General features: G+C 41.9%; 2 protein-coding genes across 3 annotated transcripts in view; both read left to right on the top strand.

Annotated features, from left to right (window-relative positions):
* Positions 1 to 10,286, top strand: part of ZNF451 (zinc finger protein 451) — a 90,950-nt gene extending 80,664 nt beyond the window's left edge. Inside the window, exons 15-16 of one of the 2 annotated variants that reach the window (XM_081245460.1) lie at positions 6,544 to 6,611; positions 9,847 to 10,286. In XM_081245460.1, coding sequence (XP_081101586.1) covers positions 6,544 to 6,590 — 47 coding nt within the window. In that variant the 3' untranslated portion in view covers positions 6,591 to 6,611; positions 9,847 to 10,286. Of the gene's footprint in view, positions 1 to 6,543; positions 8,656 to 9,846 lie in introns of those variants that run through there. The other variant, XM_081245459.1, reaches the window with a different exon arrangement.
* Positions 10,287 to 10,845: 559 nt separating this feature from the next.
* BAG2 (BAG cochaperone 2) lies at positions 10,846 to 22,977 on the top strand. The gene is made up of 3 exons (XM_081245462.1): positions 10,846 to 11,112; positions 19,989 to 20,098; positions 21,544 to 22,977. The coding sequence occupies exons 1-3, from the start codon at positions 11,000 to 11,002 to the stop codon at positions 21,954 to 21,956; spliced, it is 636 nt and encodes a 211-aa protein (XP_081101588.1). The 5' UTR covers positions 10,846 to 10,999; the 3' UTR covers positions 21,957 to 22,977.
* The last annotated feature ends 1,767 nt before the right edge of the window (positions 22,978 to 24,744 follow it).

Here is a 24,744-nt window from a genome sequence, read left to right as displayed (position 1 = left end):
GAGTATACTCTGTGAAATTTAAATCTTTTGAAATTTATTGGGACTTTTATGGCCCAACATGTGGGCTGTCTTGATGAACATTCCATACGCACTTGAAAAGAATGTATTTTCTGTGTTTACTAAGTAAAGTATTTTATGCATGTCAATTAGGTCAAGGTGGTTGATAATATCAGATCTACTTTGATTTTTTTTTTATCTAGTTGATCTCTCAGTTACTACAGTAGGAACAGTGAACTTCTTCATCAATGGTTGTAGATTTATTTTTTCTCTTTAGTTCCATCATTTTATATTTTTATATTTTTGAGTTCTGTTTTTAGTTGCATATAAATTTCTGATGTGTCTTCCTAATGAAATGACCTGTTTATCATTATGATATTATAAAATGTTCTTTATCTCTGGTAATACCTTTTATCATGAAATCTTTTTTTCTGATACTAATATAGCTACTCAAGCTTTCTTATGCTTAATGTTTTCACGGTATATATTTTTCCATCCTTTTACTTTCAATCTATTGATGTCTTTACTTTGAAACTACATCTCTTATAGACACCATAAAGTTCAATCTTACTTTTTGATTTACTCTAACAACCTCTATTTTTTAATAGTTGTTTAGTCCATTAACATTTAATGTAATTTCTCACATGGTTGGATTCCTCTCTGCCATTTTATTTTCTTTTTGTTCCCTCTTTTACCTCTTAGTTCCCCCTTTCTTGCCTTCTTTTGGATTATTATAATATCTATATTTTACTCCATTATATTTATTTAATGTTTACTATTTTAATATACCTATTGATGTTTTAGCTCTTTTCTTTCATTTTTATGGTTGCTCTAAAGGTTGCAATATATATTTTTTTGCTTTTGTTATAAATTCTACAAGAAAATGTTATTTTTTGCTTTAAACAGTGAGTTTTAAAGAAAGTTTTAAGGAAAGAGAAGAAGAAATATATATTCTTTTATATTTACCCACATAGTCACCATTTCAAATGACCTTCATTCTTTCCAGTAGATTACAGTTTCCATCTGATATCATTTTTCTTCAGCCTAAATAACTTCCTTTCTGTTTTATACACTGAAGTTTTGCTAGTGTTGAATATTCTGTTTTCATCTATATAAAAATATCTTTATTTTCCCTTTAATTTTGAAGGATATTTTCTCTGGCTTTAGAATTCTAGTTGACTAGTATTTTTTCCCTTCAGCACTTTAAAGATGTTATTCCATTGTCTTATCGTGTGGCCTCCATTGTTTGTCATGACAAGTGACTATAATTTGTATTATTGTTCCCTAATATGTAAAGTGTCATTTTTTTTCCCTCTGGTTGCTCTTAATATTTCCTCTTTGTCCTTGGATTTTAGCAGTTTTTGATAATGCCCCTAGATGTGGTTGTCTTTGTAGCCTACTTGGAGTTTTCTTAGCTTCTTGTATCTGTAAGTTTATAGGTTCTCCCAATTATTTCTTCATAGTTTTTGCCCCACTCTCTGTCTCTCTTCTTTTCTTTTGGAACTCCAGTTTACATATGTTAGCTTAAATTTATCCAATTTATCCAAATAAATTTATCCAATTTATTTAAATGATAAATTTAAAATTTATCATTTTGTTCCAGTTTTTTTTCTCTCTGTTCTTCATACTTGATAATTTCTATTGTTCAGACTTCAAGTTTATTGTTCAACCTTCTAACACCTCCAGTGTTAAGCTGACCTAGTAAATTTTCCATTTCAAATATTGTATTTCTCAGTTCCAGAATTTCCACTTAGTTTTTTTTTGTAATAGTTTTCATTTCTCTGTTGAGATTTCCTATCCACTCAACCTTAAATCCTTGAAAATATTTATAACTTTTCTAAAATCTCTTTTCTGCTAATTCCAATGGCTTGATTATCTTGGGGGTTAGTTTCTTTTGACTGCTCTTCCTCATGAACTGTGGGTCACATTTCTTGTTTCTTTACAAGTCAAGTGATTTTTTTTTTTGAATAAGCTAATACATGGGAAAGCTCTTTCTTAAAAAATATTTATTTATTGGTTGTGTCAGGTCTTAGTTGCACAGGCGGGCTCCTTAGTTGCGGCATGCATGTGGGATCTAATTCCCGGACCAGGGCTCGAACCGGGGCCCCCTGCATTGGGAACATGGAGTCTTAACCACTGCACCACCAGGGAAGTGCCACAAGTCCCGTGATTTTTGATGTATACTGGATGTTTGTGGATGTAAGTTATAGATTCTCTGAATTCTGTTAACTTTACTTGAGGAAAGTTAGTTGTTTTTTTCCCCTTGTAGGTAGTTAACTTTCTAGACTCAAACTCCAAACTCTGCCTCCTCCACAGCAGGCAACGCTACAATTGCTTGCTTCTTTTAGCTTTCCAACTGTTGCTTTTCACTGAGAATCTTGGCTCCTCTCCCGTATAAGCACACAGAAGGCAACCAAGGATTTGTAGGATCCTCTTCTGTTACTTTCTCACTTCTGCTGGGAGCTCTTCTTTCTCTCGTCTTACCCACCCTTCCCCCGTCCCTGCCCCCCTCCTGCCGCCAACTCCACTTTCCAGCTTCTCTGTCAGACTCAGACTCTGTCTTTGACTCCTCAAGCCACAAAGAAGTTGGCTTTCTGGGTGAAGTTCTGCCATTTTGTTTCACAAGGATTGAGGCATGCCGTAAGGCAAAAAATAAACCAAAACAAAACCATAAAGCTGCAAATGTAAAACCCCATGCAATTCACTTCTTTCAGTGATCAACTTTTGTCCTGTTTGTACCTGATTTTTGTTGCTCTTCAGTGCCTTAAAATACTTTATAATTGTTATCTATGGAAGAGTTAATCCAATATAAGCTACTCCACTATTATTAGAAATGGAACCATTTAGAATTGGTTTTGTTTTTATCCAGTCTTTTAACTGGCAAGTTTAATTCATATAAGTTCATTGCAGATATTAATATTTTTGTATTTACTCTTGCTATTTCATTCTTAGCTTCCTCTTTTTGTTTTTTCAAATTGTTTTATAAGCTATGTATGGGTTGGCCCCAAAATTCATGTTTCTATTCTTTTTGTGGTCACCTTGACATTTTACCACATTTTTTATATATAACTTAAAGACTAAAGTACAGGTACATGTTGTCTACCTCTATGCAATGTACAAGGACTCTGGAACACTTCAACTCTGATCCTTTCCCCCAACTTATATGCTGGTATTCTCCAGAATTTTGGTTCTCTGTGTGTGTATATGTGTACGTAATGCACACAAAAATTGTACAAACATCTCACAAAGCAGGTGACCATCTTTCAGGTTAAGAAAAACAGAATATTGCCAGTGTATTGATTTCCTAGGGCTCCTCAACTAAGTACTACAAACTAGGTGGCTTAAAACAACAGAAATTGTCTGACAGTTCTAAAGTTTAGGCATCTAAGGTCAAGCTGTTGGTAGGGTCATTGTTCCACACACAGCCTCTGGTTGTTAATGGCAATTATAGGCATTCCTTGGCTTTTAGATGCATCCATCCCTCTAATCTCTGCCTCCATCATCATGGAGCCATCTTCTACCTATGAGTCTATCTTCACATAGCATTTTCTTCCAATAAGGACACCAGTCATATTGAATTAGGGCTCACCCTAGCGATCTCATCTTAACTTGTTTACACCCACAAAGACCCTATTTCCAAATTAGGTCACATTCATAGGTACCAGGGGTAAGTACATATCTGTTTTTGGGGGGGCAGAATTCAACCCATAACAACTAGTACCCTAGAAGCATTCCCCTCATTTAATTTTAATTAATTAAAATACAAATAGCCACATATAGTTAGTGGCCATCATACTGGACAGCACAGGCATAGTCTATATTCTTTTGGGTCTGGATGCCTTCAGTCAGCATTGTTTTACAGATTCATCTGATTGTTAGCATATAGCTTTGGTTTGTTCATTTCCAATACCTCTATAATAATTTTACACATATATCACAACTCGTGTTATTTATAGACATTTGGTTGGCTGTTACAAGTAATTCCAACACTTCTGGGAATATATACTGAGGCGGGGACTTGCTAACATTCAGCTTTAGTAGGTTATGCCAAGTTTTTTTCCAAAGTGGTTGTTCCAATTTCTTTCCAGTACTGAATGTGAGTCCCCGTTGATCTACTGATACATCTTCACTAATCATTGAATTATTGGTCTTTTTAATTTTAGCTAATGATGGTCATTTCTTTGTGGTTTGAGTTTACATTTTTCTGATGAGTAATGTTTATTGACCATTTTCACATCTTTTGCCAGTGCCTTTCCAGATTTCTTGACAGTTTTCTTTTGGATGATCTTTTTTTTTTTTAAATTAATTAATTTTTTGGCTGTGTTGTGTCTTCGTTGCTGTGTGCAGGCTTTCTCTAGTTGTGGCGAGCGGGGGCTACTCTTTGTTGCAGTACACGGGCTTCTCATTCCGGTGGCTTCTCTTGTTGCTGAGCACAGGCTCTAGAGCGCAAGCTCAGTAGTTGTGGTGCATGGGCTTAGTTGCTCCGTGGCATGTGGGATCTTCCCAGATCAGGGCTCGAATTCGTGTCCCCTGCATTGGCAGGCAGATTCTTTTTTTTTTTTTTTTTTTTTTGCAGTATGTGGGCCTCTCATTGTTGTGGTCTCTCCCGTTGCGAAGCACAGGCTCCGGACGCGCAGGCTCAGCAGCCATGGCTCACAGGCCCAGTCGCTCCGCGGCATGTGGGATCTTCCCAGACTGGGGCACGAACCCGTGTCCCCTGCATCGGCAGGCGGACTCTCAACCACTGCGCCACCAGGGAAGCCCGGCAGGCAGATTCTTAACCACTACGCCACCAGGGAAGCACTGGATGATCTTTTTATTGATTTTCCTGGGTTGAAAATCTTTTAGTTCTCTCTGGGTACAAACAAGATCCATGTATTGCAAATATTTTCTCTCACTCTGTCTTGTCTTTTTACTCACTTAATGGTGCTTTTGATGGATAAAAGTACTTTTAATACATTCCAAAGTACGATTCTTTTTCATGTTTTTTGAATCCTATTTAATAAATCTTTCCCTACACTAAGGTCATGAAGATATTCCCATGTATTATCTTCTAGAAACTTTGTTGTTTTGCCTTTCACAATTATATAGTAAATATACAGTAAATCTGAAATGTATTTTTGTATATTCCATAAGGTAGAGGTAAATGTTAATTTTTTTCCATATGGCCTACCAGTTGGCCATTTGTTAAGAATATCATCTTTCCCCACCTTTCTGCAGCACCACCTTTGTCATCAGTCAAGTTTCCATATATGCATGAGTCTGTTTCTGAGCTGTCTATGCTGTTCCTTTGGTGTGTTCATCTGTTCTTACACTGGTACCACACTCTTTTTTTTTTTTTTTGGTACGCGGGCCTCTCACTGTTGTGGCCTCTCCCGTTGTGGAGCAATGGGCTCCGGACGCGCAGGCTCAGTGGTCATGGCTCACGGGCCTAGCCGCTCCGCGGCATGTGGGATCTTCCTGGACCGGGGCACGAACCCCTGTCGCCTGCATCGGCAGGTGGACTCTCAACCACTGCGCCACCAGGGAAGCCCCCCACACTCTTAATTACTGTAACTTTGTAATAAGTTTTCATAAAATAAATCTTGTCACCTTTTTCTTCTTTGCTAAGAGCATCTTGGCTTTTCTGTGCATTTCTTCATCCCTTTGAATTCATCTTAGGGCAACTCACTGACCCAGAATCTAGCTTAACTTAATACAGTGTAGAGTAGCTTGTAGTGTTTTAAATTGCCAACTACATAACACTAGTGCCCCAGCTCAGAGGAAGATGCAGCTATATCTTAGAAGAATTACGAGTGTCTGTGAACCAAGTAGGCTCTGGGAGACCGTGGACTGGACAGGATGAGATAAATCTGGTGTGAGAAACTACTGAAGGCCAAGAAACTGACACCTAGTTCCACCCTCTTGGACCTTAGTATCATTCTTGGGAAATGGAGAAAAAGACCTGTGAACACAAGAATGTCAGTCTTGTTCATTGTTGTATTCTGTGCCTGGTATACAGTGGGCATTCAATAAATATTTGTTCAGTGAGTGTATATGTGTATATGCTTCTCAGAGGACATTATATAGCCATGAGTTTGACTCTTTGCCTTAGATACTAGAAAGCTTAAAACTAAAATTTTAATAGCCTTTGAGATTTTGCCATTTCATGGTTTTGGCTTTCTATTTCTGCTTTAAGTCTTATATGCATTACTTCAAACCTTTTTGGAAATACATACTCATTTTCCACGTTGAGTCTGGTGATTACCTGTTAGTGATTCTAGAAGTTTGTTGACTTTCTACGTCCCTCAATGGAAATTACTTACAAGTTTCTTAGCATAATTCAGCTCAGATATATTATAATTCAGTTTGAGATTATATTCAGATTCTCATATGTCAAAATAGTCATATTTTATGATGAAGAAACTGCCAAGTTACCCTCAGTTTCTCCAATTTGTATTTCCTTTCCTTCCTGAAAATATAGATGTAGTTGATGAGACTTACATAAAACACATCTTTATTAGTTTTCTGCCCTAAATATCAAAATTCTATGTTTTTTTAATGCAGATGTGGAATTAGAAGAAGCGATTAGAAGAAGTCTTGAGGAAATGTAATTAAAGATATTACCACACAGCGTAAGTGGCCTTGAAGAGACTCTGGATAATGAATTCTTGAGTTTGTTTTCTAAAGGAGATCAGAAATCTACCAGTACAAATGTACTTGAAAACTTATTTTTGCTTTCATATGTTCAAAATCTGATATTGCTTTGTATTTTTGTGCTATTTTGCAAAAATGTATAGAGGAATAGAATACATGTTAATGCAAATACAAATCATGTATTCTGATATAGGTATCATGTTTCCCAGTTAACTTTGAATTCATATATTTAGGTTACAAGAATTAAAAATTAGAAAAGCCCTTAACTATTGTTCATATGTTTCCCAAATAGAATTGGTTCTTTAATTTTATTTGTACTATACAGATGATTCTAGTTTATTTTTTTAGGAGTGAAAATGAATATAAATAAAGCTGTCATAGCTCACTTTTTCTGTAAATTCTACTTCTCATGTGGCACTAATATATAATACCTTTGAGATCTTTGTTTATGATTATTGGGAGAGAGTAATGGAAACTGATCATGGAAAGGGATGAAAAATTTTATCAGCAATGTTCTTTGTGGGTTTCACTCATATGTATATCCCTGCTTTAATTAGAGCTGCATATTGCTGGAATAAAAAAATTTTTTTCTTTGAAAATAGTGAAAAGAAACTTTTGCCATTCCTTTTACCTGCTTAGACTTTTATGTGACTTGTATTATCTACTGTTTAAAGGGAATGATGTAAAAAATATTTGCATAGAATTAGGCATATTTTTAATAATATTAGTCCTTTTATATATATATATTTGTGTAAACATAGTATTCTTCAGAAAATAATGTTGAAAGTCTACTCAGGAGTAATCTTCCTTAACCCTTAAAAATTTTTATTTCATATGGAGGTATCTTCATTTTAGTTATTCATTAAAATGTCAGTTTCCTATAGTTGGTATTAAATATTTAATTTTTAAATGTTGAGGCCACATTGTGAATAATAAAAAATGTTACCTAATTAGGAGACTAAGAAGCAGCTTGTCATACAATCTTTGTGTATATGCTTCATGTTATTTGACCCAGAAATGTCATCCCTAAAAATTTCGAGTAGTAATTACTTACCAAACTTAAAATTTTCTGTAAATATAAATTTTTCTTTAAGACAGAAAAAAAATATATCATGGCTAGAACTTTGGTCTTTCTCTGTAACTAGATAGTTTAGCGTGAAATAGTATTACTATTTTTTTATTATTATTATATAGTCTTTTCAATCCACATTGGAAACCAATTTGTGTTTTTATTTCTTAAGCTGCCAGTTCTGTCCTACCTGCTTGCATTTTTTTTTAAGTACACATCATAGCTTGAGAATGTACTCGTCATTTTTCCAAAGTGACCACATTGTATTTTTAATTTGTTTGTTAGAGTAGTTAAGGCTTTGGGTGGTAGTCATGGAGCCGGACCTTAAAGACATCTGCAGGAGCTTGCTCAGTAGTGAGGAGCAGAAAGAGTGTTCCAGAAAGAAGAGCGGTCCAGCAGATGTAGGGAAGGTGCCACACACAGGTGGGATGCAGCCTGTGTTCTATTAGGACGCTTGTGTGGTGTCTGTGGTCAAGAGTAACCGAGGCTTTTCATATGACAGCAAAGGGATAATTCATCATGATCCTTTAAATAAGGTAACTGGGTTGTTTAATGTTTTAATTAATAATTGTCACTGATTCTATTTCTACTTATTAAGCAATTAAAAATCACTTTTAAATTACTTCATAATTTGAAGTTAATTTAGACACAAGGAGGAGAGGTAGTCTGGATGTTACAGAAAGTTACGGGGAATATTATCAAGAGTAAATGTTTCTAACATTGACAGTGATGCTTACCTGTTTGTTTTTATTCATTTTTTTATTTTATTGTGAGTTTTTCTTTTAAAAAGTTTTTATTGTGATTCCTTATTTTTATACCTGAATAACAACTTTTGTCGAAGCAATGATGGATAACATAATGTTTATTTTAAAAAGGATATGTAGATAATGTACTGATAGTATCTGGTTGGTGGTATCATTGTCTGTCTTAAATAAAAATATCTCGGTTAAGAAGCTTTTTTTTTTTTCTTTCTGGATGCTTGGTATCCTACCAGACCAGCCCTTTCTCCTACTCCTTGTCCCCCTGACGACCTGGCCCTCCACTCTGGCCTCTCCCAAGAACAAGGCACAGGGACTGTTCTGGACACCCTTGGGCAAGTGCAGCTGGGAGACTCAATCGGCTGGGCCTCAATTTAAAGAGCTTTTTTTTCCATCATTTTTTTCTTTTAGATTTCTTTGAAACAATTCATTTATTCATTCACTCACAAAGTATTTATTGAGTACTTACCGTGTGTCAGTGGCTGTTCTAAGCACTTGCGATACACCAGTGAGCGAAACAACGCCTACACTCCTCTCTGGAGCACAGCTGGGGGAGAGGTGACAAGATGGGGAAGGAAAACAGGGAAGAGGAAGATAGTATGGGGGTGGGGTGGGGCGGGAGCGCTTGCTATTTGTAATAGGGAGGTCAGAGTCCTTCTGGTGAACTTGAGCAAAGACCTGAAGGCTAGGGAGTGAGCCAAGCAATTGTGTATGGGGAGGAGCTGTAGGTGGAGGTGAAAAGTCTGGAAGTGAGCTTGAAACATCCATGGAAAAGCAAGAAGGCTAAAATAGGCGAGTGAGCGGGATGAGCTCGGAGAGCAGCAGGAGATGGAGTCCTCTGAGGCCTCTTCCGAAGACCTTGGCTTTTACCCATTTCACAAACGAGGGGCCGCTGAAGGTTTCTGAGAACTGGTGTGATGCGCCTTATTTAGAAGGATGACTGTAGCTGCTGTGCTGAGCCTAGACATGAGAACAGAAGCAGGAAGACCAGGTGGGAGGGTATCGCGGTGATGCAGGAGAGAAGTGATGCTGGCCAAGACCTGAGTAGGGGAGTGGGGACAGGCAAGTGGGAGTGGGCCTGGGTGTTCTCTGAAGGTGGACCCCACTGGGTCTAGGGTGTGAGAGAAAGAGCGTCCAGCACGTTTCCAAAGCTACGTGATAGACTTTCAGACCATTCACAAAATGTCTAAAGATTCCAGGTGTCACGATAGGACAAAACATTTAATGAGGTCAGATAATCTCCTACAGCAACAGTTTATTAGTATTGAGTTCAGAGGAATTGGGATCCAGCCTTAAAGGCCTCACCTCTGTTCAAGTATTTCAATGGCTTTGATCTCAGATTAAAGGTTGTGATGCAGCTTTAAACTGTTATTATCTCCATTTCAGGTGTCCTGTACATTCTCATCCTTGGAGGCAGAGAGCTATAATGAGATGGGAGCAAAGCGCAAGTATTTAAGTCGATACATCTTTGTACTCCCGGCCCCATTCCACTCACCGACCTTTATAGTGTCTGACCAAGTGGTCTACTGCGTCTTCTCATAACTGGAGATTTAAATAAGTGGGGTGTGAAACGGCCTTAAATAATTATTATTTCACTCAAATTCCAACCAATAACTTTTTTTTAAACGTGTGAGTGCTTTACCAAAATTCCTTTCTTAATCATCTTTTCTTTTGGTACTTTATTTATTTTGGCTGCCCCCGGTCTTAGTTGCGGCAGGCGGGATCTTTCTTGCAGCATGCGGACTCTTAGTTGCGGCCTGCATGGGGATCTAATTACCCCACCAGGCGTCAAACCCCGGCCCCCTGCACTGGGATCACAGTCTTACCCACTGGACCACCAGGGAAGTCCCAACTGGTAACTTTTTTTTTTTTTTTTTTTTTTTTTTTTTTGTGGTACGTGGGCCTCTCACTGCTGTGGCCTCTCCCATTGCGGAGCACAGGCTCCGGACACGAAGGCTCAGCGGCCATGGCTCACAGGCACAGCCGCTCCACGGCATGTGGGATCTTCCCAGACCGGGGCACGAACCCGTGTCCTCTGCATCGGCAGGCAGACTCTCAACCACTGCGCCACCAGGGAAGCCCCGTGGTAACTTTTTAATAGAAAAGAAAGTCACTAAAAATGCCTTCATGAGAGCGCGTGTAAAAAAAAGAGGTTCAGCTTGCTCCGTACATCTATCAGCTTCAGTTGTGGCCTCCAGGCTCCTTGTTCTCATCTCGGGAAAGTGCCCAGGAGCCGCGGTTGCATGAAGGGCCCTTTCCACCCCAGCACAGCCCAAGCCCGCTCCCCTTGGAGCCCCTGCGGGGCGGGGCCGGGGGCGCGGGCTCCGCCTCGGGCGGTGTTCGGGGCGGAGACGCGTCCCCACGCCCAGCAAGGCCTCCCCGCTGCGCCGCCCTCGAGGCCGCCCGCGCCGGACAGAGCAGCGGCCGGCTCTCGTGCCCCCGCGCCCGGTTCCCAGTTTCCCGGTTCGCGGGCGGCGCGTCAGAGGAGGCGGGTGGAGCGCGGGGAAGGCAGTGATCTCGGGCCGTCCGCCGGACGCCGATGGCTCAGGCGAAGATCAGCGCCAAGGCCAACGAGGGCCGCTTCTGCCGCTCCTCGTCCATGGCCGACCGCTCCAGCCGCCTGCTGGAGAGCCTGGACCAGCTGGAGCTCAGGTGCGCGGGCCGGCCCTCCGAGCCTGCGGAGGGCGCGCGGGGACCGAGAGCAGGGAGCGCGCGGGCAGCGGGGAGCGGCTGGCAGGGGAGCTGGGCAGCCCCGGGCCCGGCGGAGGGCCGCGCTGGGTCGGTGGGTCCCCTCACAGGAGCGGCCGTGTTCTGGGTCAGCGGCCCCGCACGCTCCGGCGGCCACGCTCCTCCGCGGCTCCAGACCCGAGCACCGGGAGCGTGAGAACCGAGAAGGGAAAGTTACGGGTACGTTACTCGACATGGGGGCTGTGACACTGGCCGTCCGCAGAGCTTCTGGAACGTTCCGTGTGGGGGCCAGGTGTTTCCGGCCCAGTCTTTTCCCATAGTGTATTTTTAAGACAGGCGGCAGTTTAGTGGTCCCCGTTGTGAATGATCGATTTCTTTGCAAAATATAAAAATCCATCTGATCCCAGGACGGGAGAGGAGCAGGACCCGTGTCCTCTCCACCTGCCACTTTCAGCCCGGGTGTGTGTGTGTGGGGGGGCCCTTCTCCAGGTCGCCGCTCACACCTTCCAAAGGCTGGTCACTGGCCCAAGAACACGAGTCAGTTTTCCCTTCTTAACTAATGACGGTGTTATTAAGTAATCAGTGTGCCCATTGCGATAAACACGTGCAAGGTGAGAGCGTGAGTTGTTCCACTGGGGGAAGTTGGGGGGGCGGTCCCGGCGCTGAGGTCCCGGGAATGTGACTTTAGAGAAGGGCCCGTGCACTCAGGCGCGCATTTGGGTGACAGGTTACTGCTGACCAGGAGCAGATGTCTCCCTTAATGGTTTGAGTGTTTTTCTGAGTTTGGGAAGATGCAAGAATGTGTTCCTAAGATTCTTCCTGAGAGTCTCTCTGAGTGCCTGTTCTGCCGGTTCTCCCCGAGAGAGCTCTGAGTACCTCATTCCTGCTCTTCTCCTGAGTTCTTTCCAGGCTGTGCTGTCAATTCCTGTAGAACCAGGCACCACGGGCACTCCTTAGTGGCTGGCTTGTATGGAATTCCTAAATAATTTCTAAGAAATTTGGGAAATACTTTTTTTCCTTTAACAGTGAATGAAAACTTGTATGTACTTCCTATAACTGTTTATGTCACTGAAGTTACTGTGTAAGTTGTGTGCACGTGTAGTTACAGGAAAATCATATTGAGGCGCCCACAACTCCCTGAAACCACAAGGAATTTTTTTCGCATAGTTTTCACCTGGTCCTGGGTGGGCAAGGGAGTACGTAAGACAAAAATTTTAAGAAGCATTGCATATATGTCTTTATCTCCCTGGATTAATATACCAAAACAAGGGGTCTGTTTGCCAATAAAGTACATTAATAACCAAGTGAATAATTTATTATCATTTATTAATATATATGTTTAAATTGTCATTTATTATTATATACGTGTTTATTATTATCATCATCATGGGAAGAAACGACGTCTTCTCAGAAAATAAGTTCTCCACCACCATGATTTCACAGAGAGTAATAGAGGGGTCCTGCTTGGAATGAGGCATGATGAAACAAGCTGGACCAGATGGAGCAAAACTAGAGCTCCCGAGTGTGCCTGGGAAGATTATGATTTCTTTTTATGTAGCAGCGAAACAAGTGCCTCAGCATCTCCTCCGGTCTTTAGAACTTTGAGGGCATGTTCTCAACCATTTCAGGGGTCTCTCTCCCCTAGTTAGAAAGAAGGGGTGTTTTCTTAAAGGAACAGGTGGGATGCTGCCCCCTCCTTTCTTCACGCTGATTCACTTTCCTCAAACTTGGTGCCTCACATAGGGTAGGTACAGAAGCAGTCAAGTACTCATCTTTAAAAGGAAGCCTCTAGTTTTGAATATTATTCTAATGCTTCATTAATGTAAAGTGAATTCTGATTACCATGTGCAAGTGATTAAATAATAACTTGCTGAATTAACCCTTGAGCTAAGAAAGATTAATATGTGTCTAATTGTTCATTTTAGGGCCTTTTCTAGTAATTTTAGACTTTTGTGAGCTTTGTTTCTTCCTTTAAAAAAAAAAGTGATGCCGGGCTTCCCTGGTGGCGCAGTGGTTAAGAATCCGCCTGCCAATGCAGGGGACACGGGTTCGAGCCCTGGTTCAGGAAGATCCCACATACCGTGGAGCAGCTAAGCCTGTGTGCCACAACTACTGAAGCCCGTGCACCTACAGCCCATGCTCTGCAACAGGAGAAGCCACTGCAATGAGAAGCCCGTGCACCGCAAAGAAGAGTAGCCCCCGCTTGCCACAACTAGAGAAAGCCTGTGCACAGCAACAAAGACCCAAGGCAGCCAAATAAATAAATAAATAAATAAATAAATAAAAATTTTTAAAAAAGAAACTATTGATAGAATCATGCCTATAAGATCAAGTTTAAAAAGAAAACGTGACATTCATGTGTCATCTTATCTAATAGTTTAATTTCATATTGAGGATGGCAGGGTACTAAGTAGGGTGAAAATTACAGGCTGTACCTGGAAGCTGGTGTTTACTGTTCCCCCACTGTACTAGTTTTGTCAATTGTGGCAGACCTTTTTCTATATGAAACTGAAAATAGAATTATGCTCAATGCTTTATGACCTGCCTTGTAAACTGATGTCCATGGTGTTTAAAGTGCTTTCAGGTGTTTGGCAGCATCTGAGAAATCATTAAAGAAACTCCATTTGTTTCTAATATGTTAGCACGACACTAGCCTTTCTTTTTTGACGCCGGCTCACCTCCTTTTTTCCTTCCTCCTAAAAAGGTGATGCCTTTCTCTCCCGGTTTTCATGACCAGTTCAAATGGTGTCTGATTTTTCCACTTGTCAGTGGCTCTAAACACTTTGCTTAGATTGTTACTAATTTAACAGTAATCATAATTCATAAATGATACCCACTAACAGTTATTTAGTTAATGAGCACTGACTCTGCAGGCCCCGTGCCTTTGTGGAAATTACCGTCACCTCTGTTCTTCAGGCAGGAAATTGAGGCTTGAGAAGTTAAATGACCCATCCAAGGTCACACAGCTGGAACCCAGGAAGACTGGCTATAGAGCTTAATACTTTATGCCTGAATTTTCTTAGAGTAAAGTATGTCATATTTCAAAAATGTAGGGATAGTATATGATTTTACTGAAAGAGGTGAAAATTCCACTTAGATTGGTGTCCCTGAGTCCGTGATCTCAGGGACTATTGAACACCTGTTCTGTGCAGGGTGTAGAGTGGCCCCTGAAGGCTCTCGATGGTGGTGAAGATGCTTGGGACGTGGGGTGTGGAGAACAGCCGAGGGGAACGACAGGACTGGGAGACCAGCTGTTCACATGTCCCCAAATTCGTCCTATTGTGGCTTCCTCCCCCGCCATCAGCCAGTCACCATGGCTTCCATGGCAGCCAAGGAATGAAGGATGGGGCAAGGGCGGATGTGGTCATTTAGCTGACAGTTTCACTGCACCAACGTCCCAGGAGCCACAAGACAAGATGGCACCATAGTTAATATTGTATAAGAGCCTGTAATTTAAAAGATTACTTCTTGTAGACATTGTCATGTGAACCTTCCAAAACCCTCTGAGGCAGGAGGAGGACATATGTTCCCTCCTTTAGAAGCGAGCAAATCCAGTCCAGAGGGACTGAGTGGCCGGTCTGAGGCCATCCTGCTCACGAGTAGCTCCTGACACTAAAGCCTAGACCCTTTTTTACACCAGAGTGTCTCAGTAGTGAATGTAATTTATCATTTTGGTGATGATTAGGGAACCCTTCAAAATCTTAACCTTGCCTAAAATATAAGTGATCTTTGTAGTATTCTTTCTTATTCCCCTCTCCTCCCCTCCCGTCCCCTCCCCTCTCCTCTCCATGTTGGGTCTTCGTTGCTGTGCGCGGGTTTTCTCTGGTTGCGGCGAGTGGGGGCTACTCTTTGTTGCTGTGCGCGGGCTTCTTGTTGCGGTGGCTTCTCTAGTTGCGGAGCACAGGCTCTAGGCGCGCGGGCTCAATAGTTGTGGCTCGTGGGCTCTGGAGTGCAGGCTCAGTAGTTGTGGCGCCCGGGCTTAATTGTTCCGTGGCATGTGGGATCTTCCTGGACCAGGGCTCGAACCCGTGTCTCCTGCACTGGAGACCACTGCACCACCAGGGAAGTCCCTGTAGTATTCTTTTGATACAAGAATTTTGAATAAGAAACAGGACTATGATTTTAAGAACCTGTTTTAGAAGTAATTTCTTTGAAATAAGTCCATTTGCCATTTCCCCTTTTGATGAAAGCACGATTTCTTGTTATTTACAAGCCTGAGTTCATAATGGTAAGCATGTAATAACGACCAGGAAGCTAGCGTTCAAGGCACCAGTTCTGGGCATGGACTGCATGCAGTGGTCCCTCCGTGTCTGCAGGGATTGGTTCCAGGGCCCGTGGGGTACCAGAAGCCACAGATGCTCAAATCTTTTCTATAAAATGGTGTAGGAGTTGGCCATCCGTATCCATGGGTACTGCGTCTCTATTAACTCATAGCTTGTTTAGTCAATGCTGTCAGTCACTGTGTTAAACTCTTGACCTGCTTTACTTCATTCAGTCACACCCAGCATCTCATGATCCCCGTTTTGTAAATGAGGAAATTGAGGCAAAGAGAATGTTAAGTAACTACTCGAAGTCACTCAGCTGGTAAGTGGCAGCAGCGCTGGCTTGCGCGGCAGGACTGAGGCCCTTGCAGTCCCCGCACGTGGCACGGAGCACGTGCCGGGGTGGCTGGCCTGGGAGACCACCTCCCAGCACCTTGTCCCTTGGTCCCCAGGCTGCGATCTCTGGGCCCCGGGGACCAGCTGAGGATGCGTGCGCTCCACATTTGTCCTCGCGGGAACATTCTGAGCACAGGTTCTCTCTGTTAAAGCTTAGTTGTGATTTCATGCAGAGAGTTTTCCAGGAGCACAGCCCGGGCCAGCCTTGCCGTGAGGATCAGTTCTTTCCCAATTTGGACATGTAGCTCTTGCAGGATCTGCTGGTAAAAACAGAGCTGCCCGCCTCTGCCAAGGAGTGTTGTCAAGTGATGTGTTAAGAACGTGAAGGATAAAGTGAGATGGTCCAACACGCCTCTGAACAGAGTTCCAGGAGAAATCATAGAAGGGCAGGTGGGAAATATTTGAAGGTTTAATGGCTAACAGTTTTCTAGAACTAATGTAGACAAAAAGATGTGTATATGAATTGAATTTAAGGAGACCAATAGCTGATAAATATGACTTAAGCAAACTAAGTAGAGATGTAGGTTCAGCTTTTTAAAAGAAAAAAGTAAGCATGTGATGTCCACACACTAGGCAGATGTAGTATTGACCGCCTCAAGGGAGGGCAAGGAGGAAGCTGCTAAGGAAACAGTTCCTGCCAGAAGGATTGGGTTTTGAAAAAGGATCACTCAGTAGACGTGGGCCAGGGATAAAGAATGTTCAGGAAGCAGGGGACAGAAGATGAAAGGGCCAAGATGCCAAAAAACCCCTGGGAATCTTTACGTCCTGAAGAATGAAATTTTACCTTTGCTATGAAATGAAAAAGGTTTACATAAAATCATATATAAGAAGTTCTATAAAAGATGAAATCTGTTTTTCGCAGGGAAAATGCCCTGGCAATTTCTAGCCTTGTGGGAAAAAAAATAAAAGTTACATCTAATTGCCTCTATATTTGGTCTCATTTAATGACAAAATATCTTTTTTTTTTTTTTGCGGTATGCGGGCCTCTCCCATTGTGGAGCACAGGCTCCGGACGCGCAGGCTCAGTGGCCGTGGCTCACGGGCCTAGCCACTCCGCGGCACGTGGGATCTTCCCGGACTGGGGCACGAACCCGTGTCCCATGCATTGGCAGGCGGACTCTCAACCACTGCGCCACCAGGGAAGCCCCAAAATATCTTCTTTATATGACAGATTTATTATATTTTTTCTAGAGTGTCTCCTTTCAAACGATTTTCTTGTTAACTTCATGAACTTACTAGTATAAGTTATTATCGTAAGTGGAGCGTTCTTCTTTAGAGTAACAATTCTCTATCATCTTACATTTGAATATAAACTCAGGAGTGCTGGAAAATTAATCTCTTCTTTCAGCATCATCTCATTTACCAATCAAATGACTCATCTGTGCCATTTAAATACTAGAGTCATGTTTGTGTTTTTGCACAAATGTTTCACGTTAGTGACAACCTGACCCCTTTTCATGTGTCCCGGGCCCTGAGAGTCCGCTCGTGTGAAATGTGTTAGCACATAGTGAATAGGGCTGGAAGGCAGCCTGATGCTGTGTGTTTACTGTTTTATAGAATGTTGGTTTTGATTGTGTTTTCCAGCCAAATTTGTCACATAAGATTCTTACGAGCTCTTTGCTTCTACTGGCTCTTATAAACACAGAATCCAACAATGTATTTAGTATCTTGAGAATCGAGACCCTGTGACTGTACAGTGTGTCGGTGCTATTTTGGGGGATAACAGGTGGGTGCCTGTAGGGGAAAAGGCGCGTGTGTGGTTGGGGTGAGGGCCTCCTCATGTGGCAGGAACACATGCTAGAACACGTGCCCAGGAAGACACGGGATTAGATCTCCTTGTGATCTGTGTTTCCAAGAGCATCTGAGTACTGGAGGTAGGTCTGTCACTATTTATTTTGCAACACTTGGCAACTTATTTAGTTTAGAAAGTGCCCTGGAAACAGCACTTTAAACACACAGGATTTTCTTTTCTTTCGCTCTCGTAATTTCACAGCCTTGTTCTTTAGTCACTGGTTGTGTTTGTGTGTCTGTGTAGTAAGTGCATGTGTGTATAGTTGCAGGGTTATCAGGGCTTTACACCAAAAACCTACAGAAGCGTTCTCTTTAAATTCGGGAAAAGACAAAGATGCCCTCTCTTAGTGCCACTGTTGAATATCGCACAGGAGGACTTTAGTCAGTGCTATATAAGAAAGAAAAATAGGAGCTGATAGAATTGAAAAGGAAGAGATGAGAATTTTCATTTTTTGTAGATGAAATGATCATCAATCCAGAAGAACTAATAGAAATTAAAAAACCATTAAAAATGAATAAGTGTAAATGAAGGTTGCCAGTTATGACGTGAACCTACCAAAAACAGCATTTCTCTAATCAACAATAGCCAACTATAAAATGTAGTATATATGTAAATATATTATTCACAATAGTAACAATATCCAAAATACTCAAAACACTTAGAAGAGTCTGTAAGACTACCATCAAGAATACTTTAAAACTCTAATAAAGAACGTAGAGGAGGGTCTGGATGAAGAAGACACCCTTAGAGGAACTGACAATGTTCTAAAGGTGTCTAATTTATTCCAGTTTTTTGAGAAACCCAATAAACTTACTTTAGAGTTTATGGAGGAATAAAAGTCGAAATAGCTATGTTACTTTTAAAGATTAGAGGGCTGGGGACTTCCCTGGTGGTACAGTGGTTAAGAATCTGCCTGCCAATGCAGAGGACACGGGTTTGAGCCCTAGCCCGGGAAGATCCCATGTGCCGCGCAGCAACTAAGCCCGTGCACCACAACTACTGAGCCCGTGTGCCACAACTACTGAAGCCCGCGCACCTGCAGCCTGTGCTCCGCAACAAGAGAAGCCACCGCAATGAGAAGCCTGCGCACCGCAAGGAAGAGTAGCCCCCGCTCACCACAACTAGAGAAAGCCCATGCTCAGCAATGAAGACCCAATGCAGCCAAAAATAAATTTAAAAAAGATTAGAGGACTGGTCTACCAGATACTAAGGCATATCACAAACAAAGCTGGTGCTATTTTTAAGAAATGGGTGTTGGTGTAAGAACAGTCAAAATACTACTGGATGGAATAGAGATTTCAGAGGCAGACAATCTACAAATCATTGAGGGAAAGATGGATTGGGGGTGCACAGTGTTGGGGAAAATGGTTAAATCCTTACCTAACCATATACAGAGGTGGATTCTAGATGAATTAAGACATAAGTATGAGAAAAGTGAAACAATCAAGTTAATAGAAGATGTAGGAAAGTATGTCCTGACCTAGGGATGGGAGGACCTGAAACAAAACTTCACAGCATGAGCCAAGGCAAAACAAAACCAAGAAAAGATGGATCTTTTTACTTTTCACTTCAGAATAAGGCGCTCTGTTCAGTGAAGGACCTCCCAGACACAGATCATATAGGGTAGGATGGGAGAAGATGGTCACAGTGTCTGTCACCAAATCACCAAGAGGACAGTAACCCCAGTTTAAAAAATAGGAAAAGGTTGTGAACAAGGTCACAAGGATACAAAGAGATGTCCAAAATTATTAGCAATGAAAGAAATGCAGATTAAGTACTGACATATCTATCACTTGTTAGCCTGGCAACAGATGGTTAGAAAGTTGGGAGATGCCGCATGCTGGTAGGGCTGTCAGGACACAGGAACTCCTGGTCTGGCCATTCTGGAGAACAATGCAGGGTGGAGTCAGATGACAGTCCACACACCCTGTGTCTCAGCAGTTCCACACTGGGATGGGTACTCGTGGATGGGTTGTGAGCAGAAGCTGGGGGACAGGGCGTGTCTCTGCTGGGCCAGGGAGGGCAGATCAGGCGACGGACACGGGAACCTGGTGATTCTTAATAAAGTATGCTGCTGAGTGAAGAAAGAAACGGTGAGATATAAGTAAATTGAAAATAGACAAGTACACGAGTACAGATTTTTTTTGTAAAAACGAATACAAATCGATAAACACTGAATAGAATGAGTGCCCTGAGAGCGGGGAGGAAACTGGGAACCACAGGGCAAGTGGATTAAAAAGAAAACAATTACAGAATAAAAAATAAAAAGGAGTAAGGAGTTTTGGGGAAGTGTTCCTAATCGTCGTCACACCTGAGCTGGACTGAGCAGTGGAGAGATGAGGAAGACGCGGCTTCCCTCCAGTAACTGTCCTGTCCCCCGCACTCTGCAGGGTGGAGGCTCTTCGGGAAGCGGCCACGGCTGTGGAGCAGGAGAAGGAGGTCCTCCTGGAGATGATCCACAGCATCCAGAACAGCCAGGACATGCGGCAGATCAGCGACGGTGAGGGCCCCTCCAGGGGCCAGGGGGGGCGGCAGGGGTGCCGCAGAGCCGCTCCTCCAGCCCAGCAGAGCCGGGCCGGGCAGGATGTGACAGCAGAGGAGACGGGCACAAGGTCGGCAGCAGAGAAGACAAAAGGAGATGAATGGAGGTGTAACGTACAGAGGGCGAGGGGAGAAAGGCAGAGAAGACAGCTTACGGACCCACTGAACCCCGTTCCACAGGAGGGCCGGGTGGCCTGTGATGCTCTGCACCAGTGGGCAGTGCTCCTCCTAACCGGGCTCCCCCGGGGCTGCACAGGACCGGCCTGTGGGCCTAGCAGCTGGTGTGGTTAAGTGTGCATCCCGGCCAGACCCACACTGTCACACATCCTCAGAGGGGTCAAGATCTAGTCTGTCTCTTCACTGCCCTGGCCATAGGGCAGTGAATTGGGAAGGAGGTTACAGAGCAGGACACGTTGCTGATTTCCATATAAATAGTGAAATGATAACCCAGCACCCTCTTCATGCTGGCCAAGGCTCAGACTACTGGCCGAAATTAGTCTGGAGGGGATGAAGTCAGTGCCTCATTTTGAGGCCAGCTTTTCCTCCCGTGTCATGGCTTTTTTCAGCCAGAATCGGGGCATTGTATTCTGATACGCACACAGAATGTGAGGCCCCAAAATATGCCTCTCTGGCCTAAGGATTATTCCGAACTATTTTTGAGAAACTGCAGACACAGGAGGAGGAGCTCTGAAAACAGTAGAAGTCACTGTTTTGTAAGGGAAATTTACATTTTGTAAAGGAAATCATTTGTAAGGGTGTCTCCCTTTCTACCAGGAAGAGGAGGATGACTAAATTACAAGAAGCTTTCACCAGTGGAGAAGGCACCTACTGAATCTACATAAGAACCCTACCTTTGTCTATCGTGCCTTTTCTGGGAACCTCCAGAACTTGCCTCCCTCCCTCCTCACCTTCTCTAGCTGAGGGTATTTTGGGTGGAGGCTGGGCCATCTCAGGGAGTTACTCAGTTTCCCTGGGGATCTCCCATGTATATACATGGGGTACACATGTCAATAAGCTTCTGGGTTTTTTTCTTGTTAATCTGTCTTATTACAGGAGGGTCTCAGCCAAAAGCTCAGAAAGGTAAAGGGAAAGTTATCTCCCTCCTCTAATGCACATCCTCATGTAGCTCCAGGGCATCCAGTCTCCTGCTCTAACCAGCACAAAGCCCCAGGTACAGACGCACACCTGCCCCAGCTTCTGCAGACGTGACAACCGCAGAGTCATCTGGCGTCCAATCTGATACTCTTTATAAATTAATCTTATTGCTGTAGTTTTAACTTGTATCTTTAAGAAATTCATAGGTGCTCACAGGATAGATTCAGCCACACAAAAATGCCTTAGTGTTCTTGACATAGATGCGTGTATGTCTCATATTGATTGATATTTCAAACTTTTCATGATTAGGAGAAAGAGAAGAATTAAATCTGACTGCAAACCGTCTGATGGGACGAACCCTGACTGTGGAAGTTTCAGTAGAAACAATTAGGAACGCCCAGCAGCAGGAGTCCCTCAAGCACGCCACCAGGGTCATTGATGAGGTGGTCAGTAAGTTTCTGGATGATCTGGGAAATGCCAAGAGTCACCTGATGTCGCTGTACAGCGCGTGTTCCTCTGAGGTGCCTGCGGGGCCGGTGGATCAGAAGTTCCAGTCCATCGTGATCGGCTGTGCTCTCGAGGATCAGAAGAAAATTAAGAGAAGACTAGAGACCCTGCTTAGGAACATTGAAAACTCTGACAAGGCCATCAAGCTGCTGGAGCATTCTAAAGGGGCTGCTTCCAAAACCCTGCTACAAAACACTGAAAGCAGATTCAACTAGTGTTCCAACCTAAGAGCCCTTATAAATAATCACATAAAAATGATAACGTACTATCTTAAGTGATAACTAGTTCTGTTTGTTAGACCTAACAACTCATTTGATACTGATAGTTGTTTCCGATGAGGAAAATATCTCAGTGTTGTTAGTTTGTGAATAACAATTAAAACTAGAAATATTTTGATTACCTTTCTAGAAGTTTTTAGATTGAATTCTTGTCTTGTACTAGGATCTAGCACCTCATATATATATCTATATCTATATTTTACTATTCTGTGGATGAACACTTAATATGTGGGGGAAATAAGTGCTCAGCTAGGGGTAAAAGCATTATGGTTCTCTCCTGGGCTTTGTCTGCAAAGACACACGGGCACACACTGACCAAGCATCTGCTGTGAGCCAAGCAGTGAGCTTGGAATTATGGGAGGGAACCTTCCCTGTGTCTTCTCTTTCATTCAACAGGTTTTTTAGACATCTATATCAAATTATTTTGAACTTAAACACTTATGCATCTCATAATATGAATGTACTTCTTGATAATACGTGAAAACATGACATAAAATGTAGAAACTTCACCTCTAATTTTACCACTCTGAACTGTATACGGTATATCCACTTCATCTTTTTCCAAATGCATCATTTCTTTAAATTTTTAATCATTACAGAAATACAATGTTGTAACTTGCCTTTAAAAGGAAAAATTAAATACCGTTTTAAAGTCTGCTTTTAATTCTCAACTTAAGAACCTCTATTCCATGTAGTTGTACAATTTACCCATTCCCCTTACTGGACATTTAGGTTGTTTCCAGTTTGTTGCTTATTACTGCAACATATTTGTGTACATAGAGCTTTTTCCTTCTTTCGTTTGTTTTTGATTTTCTTTGTATAAATTCCCAGCAATGGGTTTTACTGGGTCAAAGGGTATATACATTTTCATGGCCTGATATGTTTCCAAAGTTTTTTTGTATAAGAGTTATATCAATTTATACTGTCTTCAATAATTAAAAAGTAGCTGTTTCACTGAGAGCTTTTCAGCATTGAGCATTTTTTTCTAATATTAAATATGAAATACCTTAATTTAGATTGCATTTTGTTCACTAACAAGGTTGACCAGTGTATTGATTATTCTTTTATCTGTGATAAATGCAGCAACTATAGAACACTTTTATTTGTTCAAAATAACTAGTGCTACTGATACACAAAAACTTTAGCTTCCCCAAATACTACTTCAGAATGAATATATCAGATTCAATTTTCATTAAAAGATAGATAGGTATTCTTTCACAATTCAAGAAAAAAAACCAGTCAAGCTGCAGATTGGTTTTATATATTTATATGTCTCTTCATAAAAAGCAATTACAATCTGAGGACATTCATGATAGTTTTGATGCCAGCCCAAGTTCACCTTATTTAAATCTATTCTTTCATGGGAAACATTAACTCTCACTGATAACTAGTAAAATCCTCTTGATTTGTCAGACTAATTTGCTATCATTAGGTTCACTGTGAGATAGGAAATTTTCTTTTTGTGCCATTTTTTCTTTATCAGCTTTTCTGAAAATTCAGCAGACAACCAAGTTTTTCTCACGTTCCCGAAGACCGTCACCATCTGGAAATCCTCCCCTTCCTGTTCACTCCACATCAGCCCAGACTTTCTCTGTTCATTAGATGACTGCAGTGTGGGACAGATTTTCACCTGTCAGTTCATTTTGTTTTCAGAGAAACAGATACCGTAACAGTAACGAGAGCACTTTAGCAAGTTACCAGTAACTATTTCAAAGGTTTTAAAAAGGAGGGAAAAATTTAACAGTATTTTACATTAAAGTAGTTCCCTTTAAGTTGGAATGTCAGGTCCTGAGGCCACTTCCCCATCCCAGGATCCCAGAGGAGACCCAAGCCCTGGAGCCCTGGGCACAGTGGAGCCCATCAGTGAGTTCTTCCCAAGCACTGCGCTGCCAGCGTCTGAGGCACCCAGAAAGCACAGGACTGCGGCCACGATGGGGAGGGGCTCTCCTGACAGTGTTAGTTTTACTTTATTTTGAAGAAGTACATGAGTGCTGTCAACTCTGGGCGGATAAAAAGGAAACCATTTAGCCTGGTTTTATTTAATTATATCGCCTTATGTGGCCTAATCTGTACACTATTAATTTGAGAGGCAGACTGAAAGAGGAAAAGGAATCCTGAGGACTCTGAGACACGGCAGCCACGCCACAGCCAAAAATGAGCCACGACATAGGAAAGCTATTACTGCACAAATGCACAGCGTCCCGGGGTCTTAGTATTTCTTCAGCATCCATGACTCATTAGAAATTAGTCGTTATTTAAAAGAATTAAAGGCCTCAAGGTGAAAGAATATAATGTCAATTTTGAAGGTTTTTAGAATTGAGAAAGTATTTAACATATTACTTGTGGCTGATTTTTAGGCCTACTTAATTATTTAAAATGACTAATTATGGTCAGGTAGAATACAGAATTGCAAATTAAAAATACAAATGTGTAACAAAGATCTCTCTTCAGTTCTTGTTTTAAAAAAAAGGACAAAACTAAATACATAAAATTATATTACAAATATCAGGGGAACTGCAACCATCATCGGATTTTTTTAATATAGAAAAATAACAAACTTTTACCCACACACATTTAATTAATGTGAAATAGAACTACAGCATTTTATGTAACGTGATTTTTCTGCTACTAAAGACTATTTGACGCAAAATATATTTTGTGCAAAAATTAAAGGGACTGTATTTCCAGAGAGTAGAAAAGGGAATCACTAGCGGGTACCCATTGT

The sequence above is a fragment of the Mesoplodon bidens genome (assembly GCF_964165515.1).
Source record: "Mesoplodon bidens genome assembly, chromosome: 10".
NCBI classification, from domain to species: domain Eukaryota; kingdom Metazoa; phylum Chordata; class Mammalia; order Artiodactyla; family Ziphiidae; genus Mesoplodon; species Mesoplodon bidens.
Note: the sequence above shows the minus strand (reverse complement) of the source record. Positions and strands in the feature narration are given on the sequence as shown.

Excerpts from the sequence above, each read along its gene's own strand:
- BAG2 (XM_081245462.1), top strand. The coding sequence starts at position 11,000 with ATGGCTCAGGCGAAGATCAGCGCCAAGGCCAACGAGGGCCGCTTCTGC. Across the intron at positions 11,113-19,988 it reads CTGGACCAGCTGGAGCTCAG|GGTGGAGGCTCTTCGGGAAG; the intron begins GTGCGCGGGCCG and ends CGCACTCTGCAG. Across the intron at positions 20,099-21,543 it reads CATGCGGCAGATCAGCGACG|GAGAAAGAGAAGAATTAAAT; the intron begins GTGAGGGCCCCT and ends TTTCATGATTAG.